This window comes from Camelina sativa, chromosome 14 (assembly GCF_000633955.1).
Source record: "Camelina sativa cultivar DH55 chromosome 14, Cs, whole genome shotgun sequence".
Taxonomy (NCBI): domain Eukaryota; kingdom Viridiplantae; phylum Streptophyta; class Magnoliopsida; order Brassicales; family Brassicaceae; genus Camelina; species Camelina sativa.
This window is the reverse complement of record NC_025698.1, coordinates 16,069,458-16,081,588: the sequence shown is the minus strand read 5'-3', so window position 1 is coordinate 16,081,588 and position 12,131 is coordinate 16,069,458. Positions and strand designations below refer to the sequence as shown.

The following is a 12,131-nucleotide window of genomic DNA, read 5'->3' as shown; positions in this document are numbered from 1 at the left end:
AAAAAAAAAAAAAAAAAAAAAAAAAAAAAAAAAAATCAATCGTAATCGCCCGCAACCGCAAACGCTTGCGGGAGACAGCTTTTGAAATTCAGTGGTTTGAAGCGATTGGAAGCGATTTGGAGCGACTGGGAGCGATTTGTGTGATTGGTTCCAATCGCTAGCAACCGCTACCACCTGCAAACGCAGCGTTTGTGGGAGGTAGCGGGAGAACCAGTCACCACCTTACCTGCTTGCTGGCTCTCGTTCCTCTCGTTTCACTTGGGTTGCTTAATTCGCACCATATTTGGTGCATTCGGATCAGTGCCGTGCTCACATTTATGGAGGCCTAGGGCAATTTTTTTTTTTGACTTTTGTAATATTTATTAGTAAATTATTTTAATATTCAATAAAAATAAAATGTTAATAACAAAACCAAGAATATGAAAATTAAAATTAAAATCATTTTTGTTAACTAACAATGTTCTATAGTAATTTTCCACATGTACTACTTTTAGTTATTCTTTATTTAATTTTTTTTTACTTATGTTGTTATATATTAGTAAGAAATTTATTTTCAGGAAAAGAAAATCTCAATAAAACTTATAGTATTTTTAACAATACAATTTTTAATGAAAATTTTCCATTATTAGAAACACACTATATTAAGTTAACTAAATATATATGCTTACTTTTTATATAAAATGTGGCCTAAAAGTTTAGTATTTTTTTTGGTGGCCTTGGGCATTTGCCCTTTTTGCCCAAGGGTAGGCACGGCTCCGATTCGGATGTTTCAGATGCATTGTCTCTTTTTCCTTTTATCCAATTCAGATTTTTAATTTAAGAGATAATAATTACACTAAATCTAGTAATCAATTTTATTTCAAAATATTTCTTTTTTTAATAACTTAAAGCATTCGAAAATTCCAGAGTTTATGTGGAATTTTTGGCACAATAATTATCAAATTAATTACCCAAGTAATTTATATTGTATGATATTATTAAGTAAACCAGTATATAAAATTTAATATAATTTTAGTTACATTATATATCTAATAACTAATATAACCATTTGACTAAAAACTAAATAATCTGAATATAAGGCATACATGGTTAATTATTGTGATAACCAACCAGCACATATAAAGATTTTTGCTTTTAGTTATACAAATTTTCAGATTTTTATAGAGATGTGTTTCACTTTTATCTATAAATTTGCTTCACAAATAAATATTTATACACTAAATTAAAAAATTGCATGTTAGAAAAACAAGAAAAAAATATAGTGGCTTAAATATAATTCATAGTGAAACATAGAGTTTCTATAAAATATTTAATCTGATTTATATGACACATACTTTATATTTGTATTATTATTCAAAACTGTTTTTTAAGTTTTTTTTCAATTCAAACATATATTCGAACTGCATAATACGTTTGATCCGCAGTTTTTAGCCTAAACAGTTTGATACGAACCGTTTTATTCCCTTTCGCTATTCGAAGCTGTAATACTAGATCAGTAATGTATATCTTTTCGGAATATATATAAAACAAATTTTCGTTATTATGAACATCTTGTCGACGTCCATCTATACATGGTCCTTTTTTGGCCGTAGTCATATATAGGTATGTGTAACAAAAAAAAGTTTGCTTGGACGTGATGTTATTTATACATAGAGCTGTCGATTGGTCTTCACGCAAAGTTTAGCCGTAGTCATATACAGGAATTTGCTTTGTCCATTTTTGGTTTGCTGACCGTAGTAATGAAATATGATCCAAACATATTTCATGACTACGGCCATCAAGCCAAAATGGACGTGATAACAAAAAGTTTGGCCGTAGTTATATACAGGAATTGCGTTGTCCATTTTTGGCTTGCTGCTCGTAGTCATGAAATATGATCCAAACAAAAAAAAGTTGTCCATACAGACGAGGTGAAGACCAATCGACAGCTCTATGTATAAATAACATCACGTCCTTCCAATATGACAGATAACGATCTATCTTTAATAGTAAAAAAGTTTATTCATCCAAGCTAACAACAGATGAGAAAAACCAATTCGGTATTGAGGAGGTTTACACGAGAAAATATATAACTGGTCTTAAAAATAGTATATAAATATGAAATTTGGTTTTTACATCATTACCATAACTTTATTATATATACAAAACTTAAGTATCATCATTCCGTACTACTTGTAAACTGTAATATCAAATGACTAAAGACAAATAGACTTACAACATATAATCATTATTCAACAACCAATTTCACTAACCAATAATCAAATAAATATACACTTACGGTAAAACAGGAATACTCTGTTCATTCCTAAAGAAATTACCACTATCAACTCTCGTCTTAATCTTCACCAACCTCTCGAAATTTCCCGCGAAATATTTCATCCCGTAACGCTTACCTTCAACATAGCTATTTATTTTCCCATTGTGTGAATTGATCCCCAAATCAACATCACGATAGTTAAAAAAGGATTGTCTCGGGTTCTTGGAAACAAACGGTGTCATGAATCGGTACAATTCTCTCGTCAATTCCATGTACCGATCGGTTAACCTATCTTCTCTCCAATTCGCAGCGTACTGAATCTTCCAAAGGTTCCCGGCTCTGTATGGGAACGGAGTCACTGTCGATGAAATCCTCGCCATCGCACCGCCGTATGGATTGAAAGCCATTGTTGGAATTTCAAGCTCGATCATTTTCTTCCAAATCGATTCTAAACCGGTTCTTGAAATCGGTTCACGTACGTAATCTGATTTCCTCTTGAGGTAGTTCACGGGTTGTTTCCTCTCAAGTAGAAGTTTCTCCGAAGAACCCACTTGGATATTTGTCCAGAACAGCACAGATTGGATCCAGCTCGTTTCGGTACAGTCTGACCGGACCAAACCTAACTCTGGGAATCTCCTGTTTAATATCGACAGAAGCGTAGTTGTGTCTCCAAGAAACATAGCTATGAATGTTGCCCTGACGGTCTTTTGTGATGACACGGTGCCGTTTACAACGTCAATGACCGTTCTTATGAAGAGCTCGTCGGGAAGCTCTGGTGCGACTTGTTGCCACCGGTCAACGATATCTGTCGCGTTTTGCTCTAACGTCCGGGAGATTCTGAAGACGGTGACGTTTTCAGGGACTTCCACGAGCTTTATTTTGTAGGCTAAAACGACTCCGTAGCTACCTCCCCCGCCTCCGTTTATTGCCCAATAGAGATCTTCTCCCATTAATTTTCTATTCAATATTTTTCCTGGAAATATTCAAATATACAAGGAATATATAGTCAGAAAATATATAAGAAACATTCCTATAATTAATCAGCTAAATAAATGTAATAAACAAAATATGATGTGTTTTTTTTTTGGTATCAATGTGAAGATTATGTCCAATGTGTTTAGGTGTTGTCTTATTCATTTTTTCCTGACCGGATTATAACAAAAATAACTATATTTGAATGAGTTCGGTTGATTATAGAATCTGTATTGATAGTTTGATACTATAAAATAATGAAGCTAAAGATGTTGATTATACCATTGACGTCGACCATTCTTGCATCGATGGTGTTATCTACGGTGAGACCGTATTTTCTCATCATGTTACCATAACCTCCGCCGCTAATATGGCCACCGACACCAACCGTTGGACAAATCCCAGCGGGATAAGCTAAGGTTTTGCTCTTCTCCCATATATAGTAGTACACTTCTCCGAGGATGGCACCGGCTTGGACCCAAGCTGTTTTACTCGCGGTGTCTACATCAACCGAACGGAGATTAAACATGTCGAGGACAAAGAACGGTTTGCCAGAGTACGTAACGTATGACAAGCCATCGTAGTCGTGGCCTCCACTTCTGATCTTCATCTGAAGGTTGTGACGTTTGCCACAAGTAACCGCGGCTTGCACGTGGGTTTCATGTGTTGCAGCGATTATGAGGAAGGGTTTTGGAGTGTTGGAGGTGTTGAACCGGAGGTTACGAATGGTGGCTTCTAGTACGGAGGAGTAGGAGCGGTTTCCGGCAAAGAACACGGCCGGGGAGATGGGATGTTTGGGGTCGGATTTTGAGGTTAGGCATTGTATGAAAGTCTCCGAATTTGCTAGCGATGAGCTTGGCTCCAATATGAAGACGACGAAGAATAGAAAAGGAACCAATATCATACCTGGATATTTCATTTCCAGAGATTGAACGTTGAAGTGAAAGAAAAAACAAGTGATTGAGTTTATAAATGTCGTCGAGGATTTTGGGTTATTTATAACAGAGAAGATCATGCATGACGCCAAAATATTTGACCAGGAAAAGTTAAATGTTGATTCAAGTTGTCCCAAAGCTTTTGATCTAGTGCGATGATCGCAATATGTTCTAGAATTTATATTTAAAATTCAAACAATATTGTTTATACAATTACAACCACATGTGTCAACGTGTAATAATAGATATCATTAACAGGATTTAAAGACTATAATGTACTTCTTTCTTTTATTAGACCAAATTAAGAATAAAATACCAAGTATGTTTTAGCCTTTTAGGTAGTAGTAGTTGACTTTATGTGATGGTTTAGCGCTTGCTCTGTTAGGGCATCTGCATTCGGAGAACATTTTTGGGTATTCTTAGAGTAAAAATATTATGAAAATAATGTAAGATCATTAGTTTTAAATCTTTTGTTAAGAAGTTGGTTATTGGAAAAACATGTTTAAGATCATAAGATTTAATAATATAATAATCTTAAACATATTACAAATTTAAAAACTTTAAAAAATAACATTTAAATTGCAAACTTAAAAAACTTATACTAAAATTCAAAATATAATACCAAATTTTTATGAAACAAAAAAACATTAAAGATATAAATTAAAAAAACAAAAACAAAACTCCTCCAAACAAATAAATGTTTTCTCCTTTGCAAAAAATTGTATCCATTCACGAGTTGCCACGTCACCCAAGAACTGACCCAAAATCAGTTCTACATCAAGAACCAACAACATGTTTTTCACCTATTGTTCTCTATATTTTTTATTTTAAAAAGGCTTAGAACACCCAAAGTGTTCCTCCAATGCAGATGGCCTTAGATGAATATCGTGATGGGAAAGTTATGGATGCAAGTATGCAACTTAATGGCATATATCAATGATCTGAATATGCAACTGTTAAAGTTTTCATTAAAAATAATTTATTTTTGTCTTAGTTGTGACACATAATTCGAGCTTGTAATATAGGATAGGTTTTCTAACTTATGTAAACTAAGGACAGTTAACCACCTGATCAATTAAATCAAATTCGGAAATGTCGTAATGGTTCTTTTTCTCTCTCTAACTATACAAAGATAGAAAGATAACTCTCGTTGGATTTGTTGATAAAATGAAAGAGAGAGGTTGTATACGGAATATATGTGAGAATACGTAACATGTGTGAAAAATATTGACTGAAATATAACATGAAAGATACACTTGAGCGGCTGGTTTNAAATTTTTATGAAACAAAAAAACATTAAAGATATAAATTAAAAAAACAAAAACAAAACTCCTCCAAACAAATAAATGTTTTCTCCTTTGCAAAAAATTGTATCCATTCACGAGTTGCCACGTCACCCAAGAACTGACCCAAAATCAGTTCTACATCAAGAACCAACAACATGTTTTTCACCTATTGTTCTCTATATTTTTTATTTTAAAAAGGCTTAGAACACCCAAAGTGTTCCTCCAATGCAGATGGCCTTAGATGAATATCGTGATGGGAAAGTTATGGATGCAAGTATGCAACTTAATGGCATATATCAATGATCTGAATATGCAACTGTTAAAGTTTTCATTAAAAATAATTTATTTTTGTCTTAGTTGTGACACATAATTCGAGCTTGTAATATAGGATAGGTTTTCTAACTTATGTAAACTAAGGACAGTTAACCACCTGATCAATTAAATCAAATTCGGAAATGTCGTAATGGTTCTTTTTCTCTCTCTAACTATACAAAGATAGAAAGATAACTCTCGTTGGATTTGTTGATAAAATGAAAGAGAGAGGTTGTATACGGAATATATGTGAGAATACGTAACATGTGTGAAAAATATTGACTGAAATATAACATGAAAGATACACTTGAGCGGCTGGTTTGACTTTCATATGGCTGACCCAAATGTTATTATCATGGAGCCACACAAAAAGAAAAACTAAAAAAAATAATCAAATGTTTACATCGGTACGTTAGCCTTGAGTCTATAAATTAGAGAGAAGCATCCATGAGTCCCTTATACAAACATGAAACAAATGTTTAGAAATCTTTCACAAACAATCTTTTTAGAAACTAAGAATTAGTACGGGCAAAAAACTGTTCAAATGCATTTCCATTTTGTTTCAACGAGGTGTTTTTTGAAGCAAAGATGGTTTTTTCTTTCTTTCTGAAAGCAAAGATGTTGATGAACGCAATAATAGCAGGAGAAGTGCAAATCTTTCACAAGTTACAAATTTTTTATTGAAAATAATTCTATAAACGGAAGAATCAAAGGATCAGTTCGTCCAGTCATCATCTAATCTAATATTTTTTCTGTGACGGCGACACAAATTTATAATAGAATGGTGCACGTAAACATGATGATGTCATGCATGCGTCCTGGTGTCGTAATCACTTCAATTCTGCATTTTTTTTACAAAACTGATTTTCACTTTATAACAAATGCATTAATCTATTTATATTCTCTGGCCAATGAACCGTTTCAAGCCTCTATATACATTCATATATGCACCAATAACAACACAAAGCATAGCCCTTTTCTGTGACGCTTTTTTTTTGTTATCGCCGCGTTGTAGGTCCACTAGTGAACACTAGGCTATTAGTCAAATGCATCATCAATCGGAATATTTTAAGAAGATAAAGTGTATCCTTGAAATTTTTGAATATTGACCGGTTACCAATTACACTACTGGTTCTGTAAATAACGTCTTCCATTTGATACTTGTACGTATGTTCCATTCGACTCCAAATCATAATAGTATAACTTGAAGGGAGCTCTCCAGAGCTTTGACATGTTAGTATGCCATATATTTAATTTATTTTAATTAAAAACAATTAAATCATGCATGCACTCTTCTATATTTAAGAAATTGATATATGACTTATTGATTGCATATATAAACATAAAATCAGTAAAATTATAATTTTATTTAATCTTATTAAAGTACAAACATTAGATAATATGCTAATAGAATTTATTTCCTCCTTTAGTAAATTTATATAGTATGATTAGTTATAAAGAATTTTAGTTGAATTTATGACATATTTTAAGAAAACTATAAAATACCAAATGAAAGATTATTATTTTTTTAATTTAAAAACATGGTAAACAAATAATTTCTTATTTTTAGATAATTAATCATTTATAAACATTAAATGATAAATTAATAAGAAAATGAATTGTTTCCTCAAAAATTATAAAAGTTCATCAAACAAATAATAAAAATATTGTCTACACAAACTAATTCCTTGGATATAACTTATTAAAAAAAATATGGATGTAAAAACCCTTACATTATAAGTTTTTTTGTTTACTATTGAAGTAATGTTTCTAAAAATCAGTAGTATAATTAATATGTATATCTTAATAAGTCTATAAAGACTAGTTCTGTTTTCTGTTAATTTGCTTTTCCGATTGTTTTTTTTTTCTTTTTTTGGGGTTTTCGATTGATGTGATGTTTGTTGTTGGTTCAGAAAATGTTGAAGGGTGTTAATTGTCAAACCTTTCCTGTTTTAGATGTACTAAACGAGACATTTCAACCACTGTTTTATTCGATCAACGTACGTAAATTTTTAGAGAACAGCCAAATGTTATATCATCCAATACATGTCATATTTTTCTTTGTTGAATCTTTTTTCGGATATATGGTTAATTAATGAGCAACTTTGGTAGATAACCATGGTAGAAAAAAAAATAGAGAGAATAACGTTTTGGCAGAAATAGTTAGGAAATAACGTTTTCTCAGGTGGGGTAGGAGGAGGATAAAGACTAGACTAACCTCTTTGAAAAATTTACGGCGAGAAAAAAAACATGCAGCAACTTAAAATTACATAAATTTTTCTTGTAAATAGCATGTGATATTAATAAATTAGTATAATCACTTGAAGTAAATATAAAAACATGCAGCAGTTTAAAATTATATGATTTTTTTTGTAAATAGCATGTGATATTAATAAATTAGTATAATCACTTGAAGTAAATATAAAAACATGCAGCAGTTTAAAATTATATGATTTTTTTTGTAAATAGCATGTGATATTAATAAATTAGTATAATCACTTGAAGTAAATATAAAAACATGCAGCAGTTTAAAATTATATGATTTTTTTTGTAAATAGCATGTGATATTAATAAATTAGTATAATCACTTGAAGTAAATATAAAAACATGCAGCAGTTTAAAATTATATGATTTTTTTTGTAAATAGCATGTGATATTAATAAATTAGTATAATCACTTGAAGTAAATATAAAAACATGCAGCAGTTTAAAATTATATGATTTTTTTTGTAAATAGCATGTGATATTAATAAATTAGTATAATCACTTGAAGTAAATATAAAAACATGCAGCAGTTTAAAATTATATGATTTTTTTTGTAAATAGCATGTGATATTAATAAATTAGTATAATCACTTGAAGTAAATATAAAAACATGCAGCAGTTTAAAATTATATGATTTTTTTTGTAAATAGCATGTGATATTAATAAAATAGTATAATTATTTGAAGTAAATATAAATAGTATGATTTTTCCTTAATCTCATATGTCATGCCGGCGTTGCAGAGATATCCGACCAGAGGGGAGGGGGGAGAAGCAAGCACCGATAAGGGGTGCCAAACCAATAGGAAAAAATTAAGATAAAGAAGGAGAGATCAACAAGAGAAGAGTGAGAGATTAGAAAAAGAGATCCAATGGTAAAAGAGATCTGATGAAGGGGTAGTGGAAAAAATAAAGAGGAGATCCAAAAAGATACAATAAAAATAAAAGATTTGGTGGTGGTGATGATGGTGATGGTGATGGTCGCCATTAAAAACATAAAAATAAAGAAGATGGTGATCGCCGTTAGGAGAATTGAACACAGAGGAGAGAAGAAAGAAAAAAAAGAGGGAAAACTATGTAATTTCAAAGTACATAACAGACATACACACATGGATCATAGTTATTTTATCTATTTTTCTTAATTTCAGGTTATCTAGTATATATACTCTTAATTAATCCAGTGATGACTTATGTGCCGAGAGATTCATACGTGTTTGATATCTCTCTTCTTTTTTGTTATAAATTTGTTGTATTCAGATAATATTATCTATTTTTGAAGTTATCTAAGAAACATCAACGATAAGAAAGACGAAAACTCTATAATTCGATAGAAAAATTCGTCGATTAAATATTATACAATAATATCACAACGATGACATAATTTCACAATATTTACAATAATGTGTGTGACCAAACACAGTAATAAAATATGCAACGGCGGTTAGTGGTTGGCCCTATATGCAGGGCCATTGGGCCACTTTTAAGATTACTCAGTCCATTTAAATTACTCACTTTGAATTGACGAACATATTTATTTATGATTCATACAATATTAATCAAAATAAATAAATAAATCAAATTGAAACGGAAGAGAATAAAAATCTCATAACAAAAGATTGAATTTTCAATGAAACAATGGCAGTATCTCTCTTTCTCGCACATATCACTCAAAAATAAATAATAATAACACCAAACTTTGAATTTAGAAAAAGAATATTATATATCCAGAGACTGCTTATAGGTTGAAGAAGAGCCTCTACTTCAGTCTTCAGGAAGAGGTTTCAGTCTTGATTCTGTACCTGTACAGAACTCTCTTCTTCTTGTTGGAGACATTGTCGACGGTGAGAACAATCTTCCCAGCCTGACTGTTCTTGAAACTGTTCCTGATCGCTTCTTCATTTGCTCCAATCTTCTTCACCTTTTGGACAATTACGGTGTAAGCTCCTTCAGCGGTCGGCACAAACTCTTCCTTGTAGTTCACTTCCCATCCCAAAACCGCTATGTCCCATACCAATGTACCTTCAGTCTATGAAACCACAAAAGCCATTATAAGAAAAGACATGATCGACAAACAACTTCTTTAAAAAAGATAAGGTTTGGTTTCTAGATTATGTTTTACCTCGGGAGCGAGGATTTCAATGGTTTCAGATGATCCAGGCTTAACAACAACTTCAGTGACAGCTTCATTGGAGAATGCGGTCTCGTCATCTCTTTTGAACCCACCGTACTGAACTGGAAGCTCCTCAGCTGGGATATACTTGAGAAGAGTCTCTGTGACCTTAGCTGGACGAGCCACAACAAACTTGCTCTTGGTTCGTTGTGTTAAGAATGGCGAGAGGACAGCATTGATGGCGTAGAACCAGAACGGAACATTTATGAATATCTGCAATATAACAAAACAAACAACGATTAGACAAAGTCAATAGACCAAACCAATGAATCCCAAAATGAGGATGGATTGATAGAACTCACGTTTCTAGACACGAACTCTGGATAGTTGTCCTGCAGAGTTACGATGACGTTCTTGATTCCAACCCAAAGATCTTTTCTTGACACTCCAGGAGCGTTTTTGAGATCATGGATCTGGAGAAGAGAAGTAACACCTCCTGGTTTCAGATTAAGCTGCTGGATACCCTTCTCCATGAGCTGAAACCTCCACCTCAGAAACTTCTCTCTGTTCTTCTCTGCCCCAAACGTCTGGTAAAGCTCCTCGCTGTGGACATTGTAGCAAACAGGGTGGGACTCTCGGTCAACACCGTTCATGTAAGACGCAGAGGCAAGTTCCTCCCCAAAGTCTTCTCCAAGGATGGAATCAATCTTGTGTTGCTTCCTCCATTTAAGGGTTTTCTTCAGCATCTCAAAGGCTTCGTTGACTTTGAAGTCTCTTGCTCTCAAGAACTTCAAGAGGATCACGTCAGTGGCTTCAGCTCCTTTGCTTGGAAGCAATGGCACTCCCCACAACTCGATGTCCTTATCCACAGACTCATCTGCTTCCTCCTCCTCGACAGTCTCAGCTTTCACTTCTTCTGTAACTACAACATCTTCTGTTTTCTTCTCTTCTTCAGCTTTCACTTCTTCCTTAGTTTCAGCAGTCTTCACTTCTTCCTTGGGGGTGGTTATCTCCTCTGCAACAACAACAGCCTCAGATTTCTTCTCTTCTTCAACCTTGTCCTCTGCTTCTTCTTCCTTCTTCTTCTCTACCTCAGGTTTCACGGCCTCTTCCTTCATCTCCTTGACAGGAGAGGTCTCCTTCTTCTTGGTCTTGAAGAGAGTGTTATCAACAATAGCTTCCTCAAGCTTCAACTTGAGATCACCCAGAGCCTTCTTCTCAGAATCTTTCAAATCAGCAAAGAAATCACTCTCTTCTTTGAACGAGGCACTCTTCTCAACACCCTTAGGCTTGCTGCTCTCATCTTCTTCCACAGCTTTGACTTCTTCTTCCTCCCCCACAACAACAGATTTCACAGTAGTCTCCTCAGGAACAACAGCAGGAGTAATAACAACCTCAGACTCCACCTGCTTCTCCTCAACCTTAACTTCAGCAGTCATCTTAAAACCCTGTAGATTTAAACAAATATCTTAGTCGACAAATTATAAAAAATCAAACAGAGGTAGTAAACAACCCTAAATATACCAATTCACTTTCTTGATTTAGTTGAGATCTAAAAAAGAAACCTAGCTTATTCTTCTTCTTTACGAATTTTGTAAGAGATCTAAAATCAAAAACATGATTCTCGCTAAAAACTCTGACAAATTATCAAACACAAGCAACAAAAACAAAAAGGAATCCTAGTTTCTCAATTTCGACTCAGGAACTAACCAAAATAGATTGCAGGGAAAAAAAGATTGAAACTTTCTATTTTGCTTACCCCCAAAAATAAGAAACCTAGCTCAAGAAACTTTCTGTGTGTTTCGATTAAAGGAAAAAATCGAGAAACTAAGACTCGAATTTAAACTGCTTCTTCTAAATACAAGGGAAAGAGAGGTACCGACCTAAAAGAAGATGATACGACTTTCTCTGATTCTAGAATAAAAAAGTTTCTTCCTTCTGAATATCTCTCTTTCTCTCTTCTTCTTCTTCTTGTTTTTTTTTTTTTTTTTTTTTTTT

The 12,131-nt window shown here is 33.1% G+C and overlaps 2 protein-coding genes across 2 annotated transcripts; both read right to left on the bottom strand.

Annotated features, from left to right (window-relative positions):
* LOC104741676 (reticuline oxidase-like protein) lies at positions 2,070–4,218 on the bottom strand. Its single transcript, XM_010462575.2, has 2 exons — positions 3,512–4,218; positions 2,070–3,230 (listed from the first exon to the last, which is right to left on the bottom strand). Exons 1-2 carry the CDS (start codon positions 4,146–4,148, stop codon positions 2,275–2,277), a joined length of 1,593 nt encoding a protein of 530 aa, XP_010460877.1. The 5' UTR covers positions 4,149–4,218; the 3' UTR covers positions 2,070–2,274.
* On the bottom strand, positions 9,603–12,131 carry LOC104741675 (patellin-4-like). The gene is made up of 4 exons (XM_010462574.1): positions 12,017–12,131; positions 10,496–11,581; positions 10,143–10,406; positions 9,603–10,049 (listed from the first exon to the last, which is right to left on the bottom strand). The coding sequence occupies exons 2-4, from the start codon at positions 11,570–11,572 to the stop codon at positions 9,792–9,794; spliced, it is 1,599 nt and encodes a 532-aa protein (XP_010460876.1). The 5' UTR covers positions 11,573–11,581; positions 12,017–12,131; the 3' UTR covers positions 9,603–9,791.